Below are 19,922 nucleotides of genomic sequence, written 5' to 3'. Positions count from 1 at the left end.
ACACTTTCATTTTTTGGTGTAATTAAATTATAATGTACTGTTACCCTGCACTGGCAGGCAGAATGAATACTACAGTTATATAAATACCATGCTGTATAGCCACAGGGGCAGACAATCAAGCTGGAAAAATGGAGAAAAAGCACAGGTTACATAGCAGCTAACAGATAAGCTCTGTAGAATACAATAGGGTTTTATCTGTTATCTGCTAAGTAACCTGTGCATTTTCTGCTTTATGGCTGCCCCCATGGCTACAGCAACTTGATTGCAAATTGAGGCAAACCCACCAGTTTTACCAGGGCAAGGCAATAGCACATTATAATTTAATTACTTTTATGCACTTTCATTTTTTGGCGTTACTGTAACTTAATGTTCACTTTTGCAAAGCTGACACCAGTTTTGCTTTGATGCTCTGAGTTGTTATAGGGACCTTAGATTGTAAGCTCCATTGGGCCAGGGACTAAAGTGAATGATGTAAAATCTCTGTAAAGAGCTGCAGAATATGTTGGAGCTATATAAAAAAAAAAAAAAAAAAAAAAGAGAGAATACCAAAAAATCCCATTTTGATACCCAGATATCAACAAACCAAGCCAATGGCTTAATAGATCTATCTATCACATTACCGATCCAATCTGTAAAGACCCACGTACTTCTCTGCTACTGGATGGAGCAGTCACTGAAAGGTTCCCTTTATATCAAAATGCAATTTCAGCATCTCCAGTTCCTTATTTTTTGCATTACAAACACCCAGTAGATTACTATGCCAGTCTGGGGATTCCAATCATTGAGCTGAGAGATTATTCAGTGGCTTTCTGCATTTTTATTGCTTCTGATTGCAATGTAGAATGCTCATCTGTAACACTAGAGTACAAGCACCTACGTGTTCTGCATTGAGGGCGTTAATGGAACCATTTAAAAGAATCTCATAGAATAGAGACATCTAATAACAGCGTATTTGATAAGGAGCAATGTTTATGTCGGGTTGAGGTAAGGACACGTTGCATCCTATGCTTCTGCTATTCTGCGTATACGGAGACCGTGCTTGCTATAGCCAACGCCAGCCTGCTGCTCTCTATGTGCCATGAGAAAATACCGGCTCCCTCAAACAGATCCTACAGGGGCAACTTTGAGGGTACATCCTATTTAAAAGGCTCATAGCACATGGGGGTATATTCTCCATTTGTGTTTATTAGCAGAGAAGCAGCTGGGCCCAACCATTCAGCCTGCCACTGGCTTTAATGGAAACTTCCTGACACCAAGGATTCCAATTACACATTAATATAAACACTGCAGCAAATATAAGATAACGTGACTTTAATGATTAACTTTAGGGAGCCAACTTTCCTCTTAGGAACTGAGCCAACACAGACCTAGGAAGAGAAGGAAGTGATTGGCACACCAGCTAACCCCCTTCCTCACTTTAATACTGCTACAGCTTTTATATCTATATATATTAGATCAGTGATCCCCAGCCAGTGGTTCAGAAGCAAAATGTTGCTCTCCAACCTTTTGGATGTTGCTCCCAGTGGCCTCAAAGCAGGTGCTTTTTTTGAATTCCGGGTTAGGAGGCAGCTTTGAGTGCATAAAAATCCAGTGAAATTGCCAAACAGAGCCTTCTGTAAGCTTCCAGTAAACAGGGGCTGTCATATAGCCATTTATAGCTCTTATTTTCACCCCCAGGAACTATTTCCATGCTTGTGTTGCTCCCCAACATTTTTTCCATTTGAATGAGGCTCACAGGTATAAAAGGTTGGGGATCCCTGTATTAGATCCATCTGTGTGTGTGTTATAGATACAAGTATATGTTTAAATACAGCACTTCCCAAGTCTATACAGCCCTCCCTCCATTCTCAGGATTAACCTCCCCATCACATCTGTTGATATACTTTAACAGGGTTATGCAATAAAATTCATTAAGATTGCCCAGGAGCAGTAACCCATAACAACCAATCAGCAAGCTGCATTTACTGGTCACCTGTTTAAAAGTATTTGCTAATTAGTTGCTATGGCTTACTGCTCCTGGGCAAACTTAGTGCCTTTTATTACATATGGGGGTAAGTCTCCCAGCTTGGGGCTATTCCCTTTTTCTGACTGCCCCTTGGGGAGCTTTGCAGGTTGTTCTAAATAAAACCCCAAGACTTGTCTCCCACCCCAGCTCACTCCCCTCCGCCCCAACCCTTCTATTCAGGCTGAACAACTGCGGCTGAACATGTTAAAACCTGACCCAATCATCATACCAGCAGTCAAATCTCTGCCGATGTTTTTTTTCAGCATCAGATTTACTTTTCTTACTCACTAACAATATAGACCAGCGATTGTCAGAATATTTCGGCTTAAGCACCACTTGGGGGTTTGACCCTTAATCGGGTCCCCCTCAGACATAAGGAGATTACACATAGAGAACACTATATCAGTCATTTTGCCATATATCCAGGACAACAAGCATTCACCTCTAATCTCACCCATCCCTTAGAGCTGGGCTTTCTTTTCCCTAAATCTTTCCCAACTGGCATTAAGGCTGAGCACCCCCATGTTCACTTCCATCAACTAGAAATCACTATTATAAACACATAGTTACACATTTCCTACTTTTTGCTATTGTATCATGCTTAGTTTATACAGAACCAGAATACTGCATGGGGCTTTACTGCAAAAACACATTTAACTATTCACGTCAGCCCCTGTCCCAGTAGAACTTACAATCTAATTTTCCCTATCACACACAGGAACCAATTTACTTTTGGGCTGAGAAAGAACACCCATGTTAACACAGGTACAAACAGAGTGCTGTTGAAAACTGAAGGCAATAAATGTAGCTATTGTTCCAACTTGATTATTCTCCATTCATTTCCCCATTAAACAGGAAGTAATAAAAACAAAATGTAAAATACAGAACTGTATATGCACGACATCGGCATTAAATTAAACAAACAGTATGATAAAATACCTTGACATTGGCATGAGCATAGGGGCTACTTTGTGCCTCGAAACGTTGCATTTCCGTAATAAAGATATTTGAAGGGCTTGTCCCGTATACAGCTCTAGAGTGCCAGTGCTAATTTTTCTATACATACATACATTTACTACATCAAGGTTCCTAAGGAATGGGTCACTGTCCCTCAAGATCAGTGATCCCCAACCAGTGGCTCGTGAGTAACATGTTGCTCCCCAACCCCTTGGGTGTTGCACCCAGTAGCCTCAAAGCAGGTGCTTATTTTGGAATTCCTGGATTGGGGCAAGTTTTGGTTCCATAAAAACCAGTTGTACTGCCAAACAGAACCTCCTATAGGCGGCCAGTCCATTTAGGGGCTATGAAATAGCCAATCACAGCCCTTATTTGGCAACCCAGGCTTAAAAGTCAACAAACAGGTATTCAACCGCACAGCCCTTAGATCAGGCTTGATGCATCAATCCTCGCAAGGCACACCGCTGAGCCCTTCAACACAATCCAAATATAGAGGAGAGCACCATAAAGCAGAATTCTGCTCAAATGCTATTTATTTCCGACCAAAATACACAACATGTTTCGGGCAATGTGATGCCCTTTATCAAGTAAAAAACGGCGTCACATTGCCCGAAACATGTTGTGTATTTTGGTCTGAAATAAATAGCATTTGAGCAGAATTCTGCTTTATGGTGCTCTCCTCTATATTTGGATTGACATTTTTTAGGCTTGTGTTGCTCCCCAACTCTTTTTACATCTGACTGTGGCTCACAGGTAAAAACAAAAAGGTTGGGGATCCCTGCTCAAGATACACAAGTGCTATGGGCAAGCCAGTGATAAGAAAATAAACAAAACCAGTCAATCATAAGTAGAAACTCACAACCTGCCCAAAGGACAGTTCTTGCTCCAGTAAAGACACCCACATATTTTAAAGGGGAAGTAATCCCAGAATTGAAATGTTGCCTAGCCAACTGTCTATTAGCAGTCATTGCAATTAAAAAGCAATCAAGGTTATTCTCACTCTTACAACAATGTAGCAGAAGCCAAGCTCTCCTGCTGCGTGTATGGGCAATGCCTCAGCTGGCTTCAGATACAAAGTGTCAATAGTGAGAGCCGGCAGTGCAGGAATCAGAGAGAATGGAGCAAACCCCGCTCTCACTAGCACATACATTGCCTTAAAGCTGAATAAAATGAAAGTCCCGCCGGTGGCAGTGCCAACAGGCAGTTACAGGTTGGGCGAGTGTTGCGGAACTGCAGCTCTCACTATACAGATGTCAGGCAGGCAATGCCTATGGAGGGATTCGCTTAATCCCCTATGGGAAGGACGTTTAGTTGTAGTTCCGCACAGTCTTCCTTAGTATTACAGAGGGATCACTGTATGAATGTAAGGAATACACCGCGTCTTATGAACATTCCTACGCCGGGCCCCCGCCCAAGACCGGTTCCCTAAGCCGCCCCTGCACCGCTCCCTGCTCGACCCACGGGCTTAGCATGGCAAACACAGGCGGCCTATAGCCCGGTTCTCTATCCCGGACTGTTGTCGCTCTTTCGTGTCAATTTCTCCGTAAAACCCCCCGCCCCTCACACTCACCATCGCTCCGGTATCCCCCGATAGCGGAAGTGACAGACTCGCACATGCGCACTACCTCTCTTCCCCCTCACTGGCACAGCCAGCGGTCGGACTAAACCATCATAAACTGGGGTTGGGCGAACATTTATACTTAAACCATGTAGATTAATTTAGCCGCTTGGGCTGTGGATATACACATAAGCATATCTCAGTTCCGTTCTTGTTACATTATTATTCTCATATACGTATAAAAAGCAATACTATATGAATTTACCCGGTGTGCACCCTCCTCTTGAAAATGGTCCGGCTCGCCCCGCTTCACGCCATATTAGGGAATGTGGAATGCAGGCGGGTCAGACCAAAGTGGGGTTTAGGGGGTGTACAAACAGAACATGAGCGACCGGGAGAAATTTCTTACAAGGTATTCATGAGAGAGATTGTTATCACGACTGCTAGAGGCTTATGATACCAGATACCTGCGGATCTATCACAGCTGCACATCAATAGTAATACTACGGGAGCCCACAGGCTAAGCCTTCCCAATGCCGCCATTGCGCGCCAAGTACGATTCTTCTCTATGGTTGATTCCATCGGGGCACAAAATGGGTGCTTAAAAGAGATTGTGCCTTGTGGACGTGAACCCATTAGGCGCTTGTGGTAAGAACGTTCCCTAAGAACGGGTTATTGTGCTCAACGGCCTATTCCAGCCTTATTAGTTGTTCCCCATTTACTGACACCCCTATTTGTTTTTCCGCAGTGGTACGCTCCCGGGTGACTGACAGGCGGTGACAGTGGCGGCCTTGCGTGAGGAGCTTGGCTCTGCCCCCTACTGGCCGTTGGGAGACAAAGGAAACGAGCGCAGGAGCAGGATCCATTGAGGGGGCCAGGCCGGAGTGTGGGTACGGGCATATTGTGTGGTGTCGGTATATACCGTGCGTGGGGGCTCAGTGCTTGCGTTATATGCGGAGAGTACCTGTAACAATGCGTCATTTGGTAGCCATAGGCTACTAAATACGTTTACTCCCCTGCTGTAATAGAATAGGACTACAACTCCCAGCCGCCCCTTTCGCAAAGCGCCAGTTCTGCAGCAACTGGAGAGCAGTTACCTGTACATAAGGGGTTATTAGTAATAACCCCTACCCCAGGGCACAGGTGCATAGTGTTACTGCTCCTGCATAGGCATACAGTATACACCTGCCCTATAGCCTGTTGTGCATTGGGGGTATGGGTGCACTTATCAATAGTACTGGGGCATTGGGGTACAGTATGGCCGGCCATTACAGCTGGCTGTGCATTAGTGCTGCAGGGTATGGAGGCTGCAATATACACATGCAGTAGTGCTGCAGGGTATGGAGGCTAAAATATACACATGCATTAGTGCTGCAGGGTATGGAGGCTGCAATATACACATGCATTAGTGCTGCAGGGTATGGAGGCTGCACTATACACATGCATTAGTGCTGCAGGGTTTGGAGGCTGCAATATACACATGCATTAGTGCTGCAGGGTTTGGAGGATGCAATATACACATGCATTAGTGCTGCAGGGTTTGGAGGATGCAATATACACATGCATTAGTGCTGCAGGGTTTGGAGGCTGCAATATACACATGCATTAGTGCTGCAGGGTATGGAGGATGCAATATACACATGCATTAGTGCTGCAGGGTTTGGAGGATGCAATATACACATGCATTAGTGCTGCAGGGTTTGGAGGCTGCAGTATACACATGCATTAGTGCTGCAGGGTATGGAGGCTGCAGTATACACATGCATTAGTGCTGCAGGGTATGGAGGCTGCAATATACACATGCATTAGTGCTGCAGGGTATGGAGGCTGCAATATACACATGCATTAGTGCTGCAGGGTATGGAGGCTGCAATATACACATGCATTAGTGCTGCAGGGTATGGAGGCTGCAATGTAGACATGCATTAGTGCTGCATAGTGCTGCAGGGTATGGAGGCTGCAATGTACACATGCATTAGTGCTGCAGGGTATGGAGGCTGCAATATACACATGCATTAGTGCTGCAGGGTATGGAGGATGCAATATACACATGCATTAGTGCTGCAGGGTATGGAGGATGCAATATACACATGCATTAGTGCTGCAGGGTATGGAGGCTGCAATATACACATGCATTAGTGCTGCAGGGTATGGAGGCTGCAATATACACATGCATTAGTGCTGCAGGGTATGGAGGCTAAAATATACAAATGCATTTGTGCTGCAGGGTATGGGTACATGAAGGCTGTAATATACACATGTATTAGTGCTGCAGGGTATGAAGGCTGCAATATACAAATGCATTAGTGCTGCAGGCTATAGGTGCACAGACAGTCCTGGTATTTTGGGGTACAGAACAATATACACGTGCATTAGTGCTGCAGAGTATAGATGATATATTCATCTTAGTGTATTGGGGGTACCGCATTCACCTGCATTACAGCATTGGTGAACAGTATGCACATGTGGTATGGCTTGTTGCCTATTGGTGCTGCAGAGTATGGTTGCATACATTTGTGTTGGTGCAACATATGCATGTATTCTAGGTTTAAGAAGGGATTCGCTGTTTATTTCAGAGGGGGGATTTTTGAGCTCTTGCATTTTTGCTGGTGTATCATATTAGACCAGGGTCAGACTTGGCCCTCCATAGGGCCCCCTTTTAAAACAAAACAATGTTATAGGTGTTGTATATGGCTAGGTGGAAATAAGGGGCTGATGGGAGTTGGCCTAGGTCCAACAGTAGATTCTTCAGCGCACTAAATAGAGAAAAAGGGCTTGCACTCAAATAATGCAGAGGTTGTATTCTAAAAAAAAAATTATCTTAACCTTTTGTATTATTCTTTGTTGCAGGCCGCCAGCCTTGGCAGAATGAGCGAGTTAAAGGATTGCCCTCTCCAGTTCCATGACTTCAAATCTGTGGACCATGTCAAGTTGTGCCCCAGATACACCGCAGTTCTGTCCCGCTCCGAGGATGACGGAATCGGGATTGAGGAGCTGGATACCCTTCAGCTGGAGCTGGAAACCCTACTGTCCTCTGCAAGCAGGAGGCTCCGTGTTCTGGAAGCGGAGACCCAGGTAAAAATCAGGGGGTTAAATGTAGAGCACCCGTCCCTCAGCAGTGGCTGCCCAGTGTACTTGGCATGAAGGAATATGCCCTTGTGTAGGAGGGTTTCATGCCCAGTAGGAATGTCTATAGGTTTGAGTTGGTATAAATCTTCAGATGGCAAAATGCTGCATATGCTGCCCGTTATATTTATTGTTGCTTGTTATTTTCCTTTATTAAAGGGATAGGGACACTTTTCCACTTTTTCCAGTCAGTTCTACATTTTAAGAGCAGGCCAAACTCCCAATAGGCTGGTGTATTGTTTAGCTTAGCCTATCGGAACGTCGGCCTATCGCCAGCCTCCCCAAGGAAGAGGATTAGTAATGGGGTCTGCCAGGATGCAGGGGGGCAAAAGGTAGTGGCAAGTTTCTTATTAATGTTATAGTAATACGTTCCTGATGAATGTGGAATGTGTCACTATCACTTTAAGAGATTGCTAGGCTTTAGCCATACTATTTTTTGGCTTTGGTATTCTTATTTTGGCCACCATATGACTCCACTGTTGGTTATTGCAGATTCTGACCGACTGGCAGGATAAAAAGGGAGATCGGCGGTTCCTAAAACTGGGCAAGGAGCATGAGCTTGGCACACCCATCAAACACAGCAAGCCCAAGAAACAGAAGCTGGATGGGAAAGGGAGCCACGCGTCTGGGCCTGGTCCCGGAAGGCCAAAATCTAGAAACATGCAGCAAAAGATGCAGGAATATGAATTCACAGACGATCCTGTGGATGTGCCAAGAATTCCTAAAAATGACGCTCCAAACAGGTACAGTGCAGACTTAATGCAATTAGTCATTTGGGGTTTTAAAACTTGGCCTTCCTTATGGGCGGTCAGATTGTGTGCAGTTTCACTGGCCAGTTGTGCTCAAATGAAAATGGTTGAGGATGGAAGGGAGAGGCTATTTCCTGTCTGCTATATTTACCATATTCTGCATTGAAGGTTCTGGGCCTCGGTGGAACCGTACTGTGCAGACATTACAAACGATGAGATAAAGGTGTTAGAGGATCTTCTGAAAACGCCTGAGGACGAAGCCGATTACTATAAGGTACAGTGTTGTGATGTCCCTTTAACGTGTGGTTACCAGATTTTCAAAAGTTAAATCAGGGACCATCCTTGGACTGGGATTCGGAATAGGCCAAGTACACAGAAGCCCAAACAGCCCCCCCAGCCCATTAAATAGTGACTGCTTATGGGATCTTACAGCAGCCCCTCTGGCATTTGCCAGAACCCACAGATTGCCAGTCCGGGCCTGGCACTGTACATTGTGCAAAAATTATTTGGCCACACCTCTTTTGTTCCCTGCCACTTTGGCCATGCCCACTCAAGGTCTCAAACATAGTTTTTTTTTTTTTTTTTCTTATCTGGAAAATGCAACTTGCTCATTGCATTATATAAATATTATTCCGGATATGCTGTATGTGCAAGGTTTGTTTCCTTCACAAATATACATTATGTTCTGTGGAATCTCTTTGCAGCCCATCTTCTCAAACCAGTGCCCACTTCATTGTAATAAACAAGGACACATAAAAGCATAACTGCAGAGTCTGCTGTAAACATAAAGCACTCAGAATGCAATCAGTATGAATACAATGCCAAATAAATCCATATTCGTATAACACCCAATCTTTAATGGTCTTGGACAAACAGTGCCAACTATAGATTGAATGCTACACACAGCAATATAAATGCAGTTACAACTCCAGCTTTACTGTCCCCTGGACACATAACCACAGTAATTGCATTGCCATTTCAGAATTTTTTTTTTAAATGCTGAGGCAGTACTTTCAGTTCACCAAAGTGCACAAAGTTGCAATCAGAAATTACCCCCTCCCCTTAAATGGAAAGGACACCAGTCCCAAGTTCCCTGGGCCAGAAGGCTCGGCAAAAGCTCAAGTCTTCAGGCTCACCACCAAAGCTAAGGTGAACCCCTTTATCACCGATCATCTTGGCCAAAAGGCACAGCAGGGGCGAGGGTCTTTGAGTGCTACCTTGCCTCATGGCTATGGGGGGGGGGGTACCTCCCCTGTATTTGTCTAAAGCTTCCCCCAGGGTTATCCAGAGCACCTCTTGTTTCCAGGGGAAGACAGCAGCTTAAGTGCCAGCACCATCCTCCCCTAGGTCTGCGGGGCATAGCTGTAATGGGTCAACTGCACCCTCAAAACCCAAAGCCGCTCAGGGACCCACAGAGCACTAAACTGGTCTCAGGGCTGTACAAAGTCATGCTAACTTACCATTCCATCACCTTTTCAGCGAACTTAGCGTAAATCAGGGATGCCTTTTTTTATCTATGAGCCACATTCAAATGTAAAAAAGGTTTGAGAGCAACACAAGCATGCTCTGGGGGTGTCCAATATGGGTTGTTAATGGCTATTGGTAGCTCCTATGTGGATTGGCAGCCTACAGGAGGCCCTGTTTGACAGTACCCAAGGTCTTTATGCCTCCAAAACTTGCCACCAAGCCATGAATTCAAAAATAAGCACCTACTTTGAGGCCACTGGGAGCAACATCCAAGGGCTTGGTGAGCAACATGTTTCTGACAAGCCACTGGTTGGGGATCACTGCCGTAGATGATAGCACATCTTACCGGCATTGAATGAGGAACAGTGGGATGACACTAGAGAAGTTCTGTGCAGTGACCTAACCTATCTTCATGTTAAATTGCCTCAATGCAAATGTATGCATCATTTGTACATTACACCTTAACGCCTAAACTTCAGAAAATGGGTAGAAACCCTGGTGCCCAGTGTCCGGCTCCAAGCGCTTCCTTTCTGCATTTAGCATGGAACTGTCCAGAAATCAAATGATTGTAAATATATGGCAGATAACCTAGACCTCCCTTATTCATGCACCCCCAATCCTGTCTGCTGGGCTAGATTGAAATGTTCATCCTACTAAATAAAATAAGATCTTTGGCCAAGGTAGTGTTTATACTATGTCAAAAAGCTAGTGATCCTGAAGTGGATGGGTACTGCTACCCCATCCCTGGAGTAATGGATAAATTTCATAAACGCAACTCGGCTCTCTGTCTGACTATCTGAGGTGTGTGGTTGTCCTGCTAAATTTGAAAAAAATGTGGTCCACCCGCCTTGAGGTCAACCCCGAAATATATGAGGACACTTGGGCAATTGGTTATGTTAATCTCTCTGATAAGAACCCAGAGTGGACTCCAATAATCTATAATTAAATGTTGCACTGCCTGCAGCACTGTATGTCTAACAGTTATCTGTCTGATACCACACTTGCTTATTATTGTTCATAGTACACCACTGTACTCCTGCTTCTTCTCTCCTTTGTTTACCCTTCCCTAAAAGTTAAATAAATAAACAAAACTAAATATATAAAAGTGGGCCAGACTGGTGGCTGGTACTTTACATCAGCCAGAAGGCCGGGGAAAGAGAAGCAAGTGCAGCATACGAACATAAAGTGCCGTACTAGTGCAATGTGAGCCCCACCTCACCCTAGGGTGACTACTCCCAGGTTACAGCACACCTCCGGCTTTCATGTCTGTCTCATATGGAGGAGAGGCCAGAACCACTTCCTGAGAACAGGTAATAGACTTGATCTGAGCCAAAAGGCAGAGAAGCTATGTTGCACTAGTGCAAGTTTCTATTAGGGATGCACCAAATCCAGGATTCGGCCTATGAAATTCAGTCCTTAAAATCATGTGACTTTTTGTCACATAAACATGGAAGTTGAAAACTTTTTGCACGCGGTTCTCTTTAACCCTTTTTTATCCTAATTTGCATATGCCGGTTTGGATTTGGTTCCGTATTCGGCTGAATCTTTCTAAAATAGCGGTTTTGGTGCATCCCTTGTAGATTGTAAGCTCTTTTGGGCCTCTTCACCTCCTGTATCGGTTATTGATTGTTTTATATGTTACTCTGTATGTCCAATGTATGTAACCCACTTATTGTACAGCACTGCGGGATATGTTGGCGCTTTATAAATAAATGTTAATAATAATAATAATGTAGATTGTAAGCTCTTTTGGGTAGGGCCCTCCTCACCTCCTGTATCGGTTATTGGTTGCTTTATATGTTACTCTGTATGTCCAATGTATGTAACCCACTTATTGTACAGCGCTGCGGGATATGTTGGCGCTTTATAAATAAATGTTAATAATAATCCCTAGGTGGTATCCAGGGTTTTCACCGCTTCAAGCCCATCTATTTAGCTGAGCGCACAGTTTCTCAACCCCACAATTTCACCTCATTTATAGATTCCTCCACTGGGAAAACACTATTCACAGCGGTGGGCACAGGAGGACCTTTTGGAAGAGCAGAAAGATGGAGCCAGGACGGCTTTATCGGGAGACAAGAAGAAAGGCATTCTGGGACCTCTGGCCGAACTGGATTCCAAAGGTAGTTGTATTTAGACCCACGGGGCATGGGAATCTCTCACTGTGGGAAGAGCTGCAGGATTGTTATTAGGCAAACCTTTAATGTATAGTATTAGCTGCAGGGACAACCCCTTAGGCCAAGGGCACACAGCGGATTATCTGCGTTCCTCTGCCTGCATTTTGTACACTGGAGCAGGAATACAGATATGCTTTTATGTGCTCACCCCGTAGCTCCATTGACAGGCCCAGGGTCTGAGTGGAGCTACATGGACGGAGCGCAGAATGCACTGAAAATGCCCGATTTGGCGTTTTTCGCCAAGCAGACCAAAACCAGGCCTGTCAATAGGGCATAAGTGCATGAAAGTGAATCCTCTTTCCAGGCCTGTGTTCCAAATGCAGGCAGAGTAAATCTAACAATCCATGTGTGCCCATGCCCTAAGTGGTTGGAGTAAACACCGTCGGACTGCGCCTACTACACACTGATAAATATGTGACACTGTGTTCTGTCTCTTTCCAGATGTGGACTCCTTGTTAAAGAAATCTGAGTCTCAACACGACCAGCCAGAGGACGGATGTCCATTTGGTCACCTGACACAGCGCCTCCTGCAGGCTTTGGTGGAGGTAACAGCCCAATTAGCAGTTTTACATTCACATGCCATCGTGTTTGTCTCTTTAAATATATACATTTTGTGTTTAAACCTTAAAACAATACCTAATGCTGTATTGCGCCTGCTTCTTTTTTTTGCCACAGGAGAATATTATTTCCCCTGTAGAAGATTCTCCAATTCCAGAGATATCCGGAAAGGAATCTGGAACAGATGGAGCAAGTACCTCTCCTCGCAGCCAGAACAAACCATTCAGGTACGTTAATGTATCTTTTATAGCGAATTCGGAGGTGAATGTAAAATGTTTCTCTGCTGCTTTGCTTTCCCTTTGCTTCCTTACTGCTACCCATAGCCCACCTGTACAAGAAAGGTAACATGGAGTTGTGTCCAAGCAGCCACGTGAGTGTTGATTGATGTAATTGGGGACATGGCTAGCAGAAGGTACCAGTAGCCACCAACTAATACCATTAAACAATGTTGATATAGATGTTCTCTTGTATTAAGCACAGTTCAGCAGGGACAGCCTGTGTAAAATGTACATTGTTTGGGCCTCCTAATTCAAAGTAACTAAAATGGTGTGTGTTGTGTAGTTGCCTAAGCAGTTGCCCATTAAATGTTGTCTTGCAGTGCCCCCCATACCAAGTCACTAGAAGTCCGCATTAAAGAAGAGCTGATAGCCCAGGGGCTACTGGAGTCTGACGATCGCCCAGCTGAAGATTCGGAGGATGAAGTCCTGGCTGAGCTGCGCAAAAGGCAAGCGGAGCTGAAAGCCCTCAGTGCCCACAACCGAGCCAAGAAACAGGAGCTGCTCAGGTGAGGGACCTTGCATTGTGGCTTTCTGTGACTTGGGGATAACTTGGAATGAATGTCAGCTCTTCAGTTACTAGCATCCTGCATGTTTTCATTGCAAGAAGCTAGAGCTGAACAAGCCAAAACCTTAATAGATCCTAGTGGATCGAATTCATTGGGGGTGCCTAACATACTAGCACCCCACCAGTGAATCGGGCTTTCCTTGTTCTTTAAAATAAGGGACTGCCTCTGCAGAAACATATGCATATAAGGCAGCCGTGCTAGCTACTGGTAAACCATACTACGCGCATATGTAATAAAAGGAGCTAAGTTTGCCCAGGAGCAGTAACCCATAACAACCAATAAGCTTTTACTGCTCCTGGGCAAACTTTGTGCCTTTTATTACATAACCCTGTAGTTGAGATGGGTTACTGAATTAAAGCATAGTGATATCAGACCAGCAATACTTTTTTTTTTTTCCCCCCCACTCTTTATTGTTGGGTGATGCTGATTCCATAATGTTCGCTGTTCTAGGCTGGCAAAGGAAGAAATGAACAGGCAGGAGCTGCGACAAAGAGTCCGCATGGCCGACAATGAGGTTATGGACGCTTTCCGAAAGATCATGGCTGCTCGGCAGAAGAAAAGGACTCCCACAAAGAAGGAAAAGGACCAGGCCTGGAAAGCCCTTAAGGAAAGGGAGAGCATCTTAAAGCTGCTCGATGGTTGATGGAGAGACCCATTAAGGACTAAAATGGTTTCTTGGCCAAGGAGACTGTGGGTGCGGCACCCAGTGAGGGCCCGTTATGTACAGATGGTTCAGGAATGTACTGTGTAGCACCCAGCTGAGAGCTCTGTATGTGCAGGTTGCTTGGGGCTGTGCAAGGACTATTGTATTGGTCAGTATGTACATTGGTCAGTATGTACATTGGTCAGTATGTACATTGGTCAGTATGTACATTGGTCAGTATGTACAGACGGATATGGGACAGAGTGACGGCTGGGTGCGCATACATAAATCAGGGGCTGTTTGGGTACAGCTCAGCAAGGCAGGGTATGTACAGATTCTATAGGGACTGTGGGTACAGGGTTATGTACAGGTTAATTTGAGGCTGTGGGGGCAGCACAGGACTGTTTATTCGGCGGCTCCGTGCCACCCTGTTATCATTGGAAGGACCAACCGCATTACGGCTGCAAGAGGAGATTTTGCTGCCCTAAGGTGTATATAGACAGATTTTGTTATTTGTATTCTCCGTGTGATCACGTTGCTCCCGTGACTTTTTTTTTTTAAATAAAACTCAGTGAATTTATTTATTTTATTTTTTGTAGCAATATTTGCCAATATTTCTTTACTATTTTTTTTATTCATTTTTGTGGGACTAATGGCCATACGCTGCCAACACTTATCAGAAATTCATTTGATGCTTCCAATGAAAGAATTTTCCATAACCTTTGTGTCTCTCATTGGGCTATTTCACCTTTTTATGTTAACTTTCACTATGCTATAGCATGTCTTATTATCACCTTTTCATTTTGTCTTCATTTTCTTCATCTTCCAGTCTCCCATTCAAAGTACTTACTGGTTGCTAGTAGGGTATATTGGACCCTAGCAACCATATAACTTTTGAAATTCCAAATTGGTGGAAAAACTACACAAAAATAAGGACCAATTGCAGAAGGCCCTAATGCATCAATGCCGTAAGGGTAATGCTGGGCGTATGGACCCCTGCTGGCATCAGGCAGACTACACTGGCACCACTGCTTGCCATATTAGTCTATGGGACACACATGTAGCAGGGGCAAGTGGGCCTCTGCTCAGAAACATTCACTTGGACATATCTGAGTGGGGGCTTCAGACACAGGGTTTCCCATACATTAATATGGGAAGAGGAGCAAGGCATGCCATTCTCTTCCTGAGAGCATATATGCCAAGTTTGACATTAGCTTTCATCCCCTTGGGATAAATCATGGCTTCCATTCACACAAGCACCTTCTCCCTGGCTAAGTGGGATCAGTCTGCCCCATTATTGGAGTCAAGGGTATGGGTGGCAAGAAGGTATTGGGGGCTTGATGTGACACTGAGTGACTCAATATAGGTTTATAAAAAGTGTCTTATCCCATTCTTCTAAAAAAAAAATCAGTGCCCTCTAGTGGGCAAATAATTAACATGCACCACATACCGTCTAACTTAAACCATAAACCAAGCAGGGCCTGATAAAAGCTGGCAACTTTGTCTTTCCAGATTGAGTTGGCAGCTAACTGGCCCATGCAGGGGCCCACTGACAGGCCTGCCCTACTGAAAATCAGCTGGATGTCGATCAGGCAGGTATAAAAACCCCATTGGGGCAAGGACAGCATTGGCTACTTGAAGCAGTCCTCGTCCTGACGGCCTTACATTACATTGTATGGGCAGTGTTGGGCTAAGTGCCTAAGGGTAAAGACACACAGAGCTACTAGTAGCGGCCACTAAAACAGACAATGCTGATCATTTACTGATAATTGTCTCTACGTGTGTTTTAGCAGGGGCAGTTCTCACTGTTGTCTATGGAAGGGTATAGTAGCCATGACGAGTAGCTGCTACTAAGTAGCTCTTTGCATCTTCTCCCTAAATAGTAAAGAGTAAATAGAGGCCTAAACTGGCTGCTACATGTTATTTTATGGACTGGTGTATGAAACCAACATAAGGCCAAGTGATACTGGGTCCCAAGCAAAACAGAAAAATCCTGTTGGGGGTGAGGGTCATGGACGCAGGCCTATCCCTACAGGTCTGTAAAGGGGGCTCCCAGGGGCCAGTTGCATCTACTCATTTGGTAACCCCCAGCATTGTAATGGATCTACCATGTATGGGAGCTTCACACAGACGTCTCCCGTTTCTGCCAGGCAACGCACGCCCAGTCGGGGCTAAACTGGATGTTTTAGTAAATGTAGTATTAGGGGATTATGGGAACCAGGGTGGGATTTACCATCTATGCCATCCAGGGCCAATCTGCTCTGTAATCCTCTTTCCTGATGTGTTAATCCATGGCTCAAAAATCTGCCTCCCATATGTATAAAATAATCAGAAATGATTAATTAAACCTCATAATAAATACACTTGCCGACCTCCGGGAATGAAAGATTAAGTCAACTGGTAATAAAACCAAACACAGACTGTAGTTATTATTACTGTGTATTTATAAAGCACCAACATATTCTGCAGCGCTGTACAATAAATGGGTTTATACGTTGAACATACAGAATCACACACAAAGCAACCAAAAACCAATACAAAAAGTGTAGTGGGACCTGTTCAAAAGAGCTTACAATCAGTAATTATCTGCATCTATAGGGAAATAGCAGATGTAGGGCAGATAGATCTTAAGGTGGCCATACACATGGCTAAGTTGGGCAAGATCTGTCTCCACTGCATCTGCCCCCTATACATGCAGATAATTACTGATTAGAACATAATGAGCTTCACTTTCATTTCTTTCTGAAAACTCTATCTAGTTGTCAGGGAGGGTCACTGACCCCAGCAACAACCAAAACAACAGTTTGGCTGTGTGAGACTTCAGTATTATTGTACTATTATATTTTTTTTATTCCTTGCCTTTCATTAAAGCCCCATTCTTATTCATCTTCAAAACATATGCCTGGTTGCTAGGGTTAATTAAGTCCTAGCAACCAGATGGGGTAAAATTACAAAAGCTGAGAGCTGTACAAGGGGCATATTTATTAACACTGGAGCCAAACATGACCAGTGATGTTCCCCATAGCAACCAATGACGGGCTTAGGAGCTATCGGACCAAAGACTGCATCAATTTCCCTGATCCGAAGGGAAAATAAAACCTGACCTATCGACACCTGGCCCATTTTCAGCCGGATATCAGTAGGCGCCACGTACACGGGCAGCTAAGCTTCTGAATTGGTCTAAAGGACTCGAATTGGCAGTTTCAATCTGCCCATGTATGGCCACCTTTACTTTATGGCACTGCTCAGTAAGCAAAACTGAATCACCCAAAGGCTCGGGAATGTCCTATTTATGGATATTTTGGCAAATCCTCGGACTATTATATTATTTTCCAGCCTGCATATCTCCCTTTTTTTATAATACATTGCCTTTCCAGGCTGTGACTCACAATCTCCTATTAGAGAGGGTGTCAGGCAGTGAGGGGGCTCCAGCAACGACAGAAGGTCCGGAGACTTCATTCCAGTGTATTACAGAGACGTTTGGGCCGGCTAATCCCTGGGTCTCTGCTCCCTACACTGCTTTACACAATAAATAAATTCACTTAAACCTATGAGCAGGGATTAGGGGGCTTAGATGATCATAAAGGGAATGAACATGTCAGAAACATAATGGAACCAAAGACAAACAGAACATGTGGGAGCAGGGAATAGACAGCTGCTCGGAGCAGGATTGTAAGGGAGTACAACTGGCACCGACATACTTACACCAGCGCTTATTGTGCATGTTGCACCCCTGGGCCTCGCTAGTATAAAAGAAATTATATCTGAAATTAACATTACATTTACCGTTGTGTTCAAGCTGTTGTTAATTGTTATCTATTGTAGGAGAACCCATGCAAAGCAACATACTGGCACCATAAGTGAAAGCAGCAGGAAGGGCCCTGTATGAGGAGTAAGGAGTCCAATGGGTCTCACAGTCTGGGAAGCACTAAGCTATAGGGAGGTAACAATATGGTAGTACTGCCCTGGGGGGGCTCAAAGCCTTGGCACGTGGGGTAAGCCTGAAGACCACTTTGGGACATGTTTGGGTAGAACCCACCCTAGATGTTTTTGGAACTGTCTGAATTGCTAATGCACCAAAGTTATTATATATTTCCTGGTATTTACATAGCACCAAGCTCTATAACCCTGGAGCTAAGGAAGCCCCCAAGTGTTGGGCCTCCAAGGGGAACTTGAACCAAGTAAAAACCACTGCCACATGGATTGGTGATCTGCTTGGGACTCTCCACTGAACCACTGCTCCTTGGATCTCAGCTGAAGGGGCTTATTCCTACCCTGTGTGGTGTTGATAGATGAGTATGGGCTCACAGACACACCAACAACACTTGGGCCAAGGTTTACTGGTGAGGGGGTAACTTGGGGAGGTATAAATTCATCCACATAGAGGAAGGGTTACCCAAATGTGGGGCTGGCCCCCCTGCAACAGCTTGAAACAGAGGCCGGGAGCCCTCAGCCTCAAGGCCATTTAGGGAAAGAATCCTCTGCTCTCCAATATTCACCTATAAACCCATCTTAAAAATGAGTTGGGGTGACGTTTGCGGTAAATACGTATTTGCTCCCCTAGAGTGGGAGGTTGAAGGTTGGACCTACAAGAGTAGCTCTGGCTAAATAATGGATATACAATTGGTACTTGATCTGAAAAACTTGATGAGCAGCAGCACTGAGTCTTCTGATATTTATGTCTGTGTACCTGGGGCTTTAGTTGCTTTTAAAATAACTTTCACTAAGCAGAGGTGGGGGGGGAAAAGTTGTTGAACTTGAATAAATCTTTACGTTTTATCTGTGTTTTATGGAATCTGAATACCTTGCTTGTGCTGGGAGCCCCAGAATAAATCTTGCCAAACACATAAAGATCTGCTTGTTTGCCCGGCTTGCCAAGTGAGAGGATATTGATTTCATTTGCCCATGTGCTGGGAAATATAGGGCTGATCTGGTCATTTAGCCCCTGGGCCAATGATCAAATAAAGGTCTAGGCAGACCAATCAGGAGAGACTCCTAAGGGATTAATATGGTCCTCCAACTGGAGCCATCAGACTGGGTCCATACAGGGTCAGACTGGGTTTGCGAGGCTCACTGCTACTATAGGCACCATCACTATTATAGGCCCCATCTCTCCCTACTATACCTGCTATCCCACAGCCCCAGTCCCTTCCCAGAGGCTATTATCCCCCCACTGCTACTATAGGCACCATCTCTCCCTACTATACCTGCTATCCCACAGCCCCAGTCCCTTCCCAGAGGCTATTATCCCCCCACTGCTACTATAGGCACCATCTCTCCCTACTATACCTGCTATCCCACAGCCCCAGTCCCTTCCCAGAGGCTATTATCCCCCCACTGCTACTATAGGCACCATCTCTCCCTACTATACCTGCTATCCCACAGCCCCAGTCCCTTCCCAGAGGCTATTATCTCCCCACTGCTACTATAGGCACCATCTCTCCCTACTATACCTGCTATCCCACAGCCCCAGTCCCTTCCAGAGGCTATTATCCCCCCACTGCTACTATAGGCACCATCTCTCCCTACTATACCTGCTATCCCACAGCCCCAGTCCCTTCCCAGAGGCTATTATCCCCCCACTGCTACTATAGGCACCATCTCTCCCTACTATACCTGCTATCACACAGCCCCAGTCCCTTCCCAGAGGCTATTATCCCCCCACTGCTACTATAGGCACCATCTCTCCCTACTATACCTGCTATCCCACAGCCCCAGTCCCTTCCCAGAGGCTATTATCTCCCCACTGCTACTATAGGCACCATCTCTCCCTACTATACCTGCTATCCCACAGCCGCAGTCCCTTCCCAGAGGCTATTATCCCCCCACTGCTACTAC

The 19,922-nt window shown here is 45.0% G+C and overlaps 1 protein-coding gene across 3 annotated transcripts; it reads left to right on the top strand.

Annotated features, from left to right (window-relative positions):
* Positions 1-4,980: 4,980 nt before the first annotated feature.
* On the top strand, positions 4,981-14,673 carry tada3 (transcriptional adaptor 3). 3 transcript variants are annotated; one of them, XR_001170409.1, is made up of 11 exons: positions 5,076-5,168; positions 5,269-5,410; positions 7,371-7,595; positions 8,139-8,389; positions 8,564-8,669; positions 11,844-11,988; positions 12,481-12,584; positions 12,715-12,824; positions 13,196-13,381; positions 13,892-14,249; positions 14,282-14,673. XR_001170409.1 is itself a non-coding variant. In NM_001008039.1 (10 exons), the coding sequence occupies exons 3-10, from the start codon at positions 7,389-7,391 to the stop codon at positions 14,082-14,084; spliced, it is 1,299 nt and encodes a 432-aa protein (NP_001008040.1). In that variant the 5' UTR covers positions 4,981-5,168; positions 5,269-5,410; positions 7,371-7,388; the 3' UTR covers positions 14,085-14,673. The 3 variants fall into 3 exon arrangements, 2 of the variants coding, with proteins under 2 accessions (NP_001008040.1, XP_012816385.1); NM_001008039.1 differs by having other exon boundaries at positions 4,981-5,168; positions 11,844-11,985; positions 13,892-14,673; XM_012960931.1 differs by having other exon boundaries at positions 13,892-14,673.
* The last annotated feature ends 5,249 nt before the right edge of the window (positions 14,674-19,922 follow it).

This window comes from Xenopus tropicalis, chromosome 4 (genome assembly GCF_000004195.4).
Source record: "Xenopus tropicalis strain Nigerian chromosome 4, UCB_Xtro_10.0, whole genome shotgun sequence".
Taxonomy (NCBI): Eukaryota; Metazoa; Chordata; class Amphibia; order Anura; family Pipidae; genus Xenopus; species Xenopus tropicalis.
Note: the sequence above shows the minus strand (reverse complement) of the source record. Positions and strands in the feature narration are given on the sequence as shown.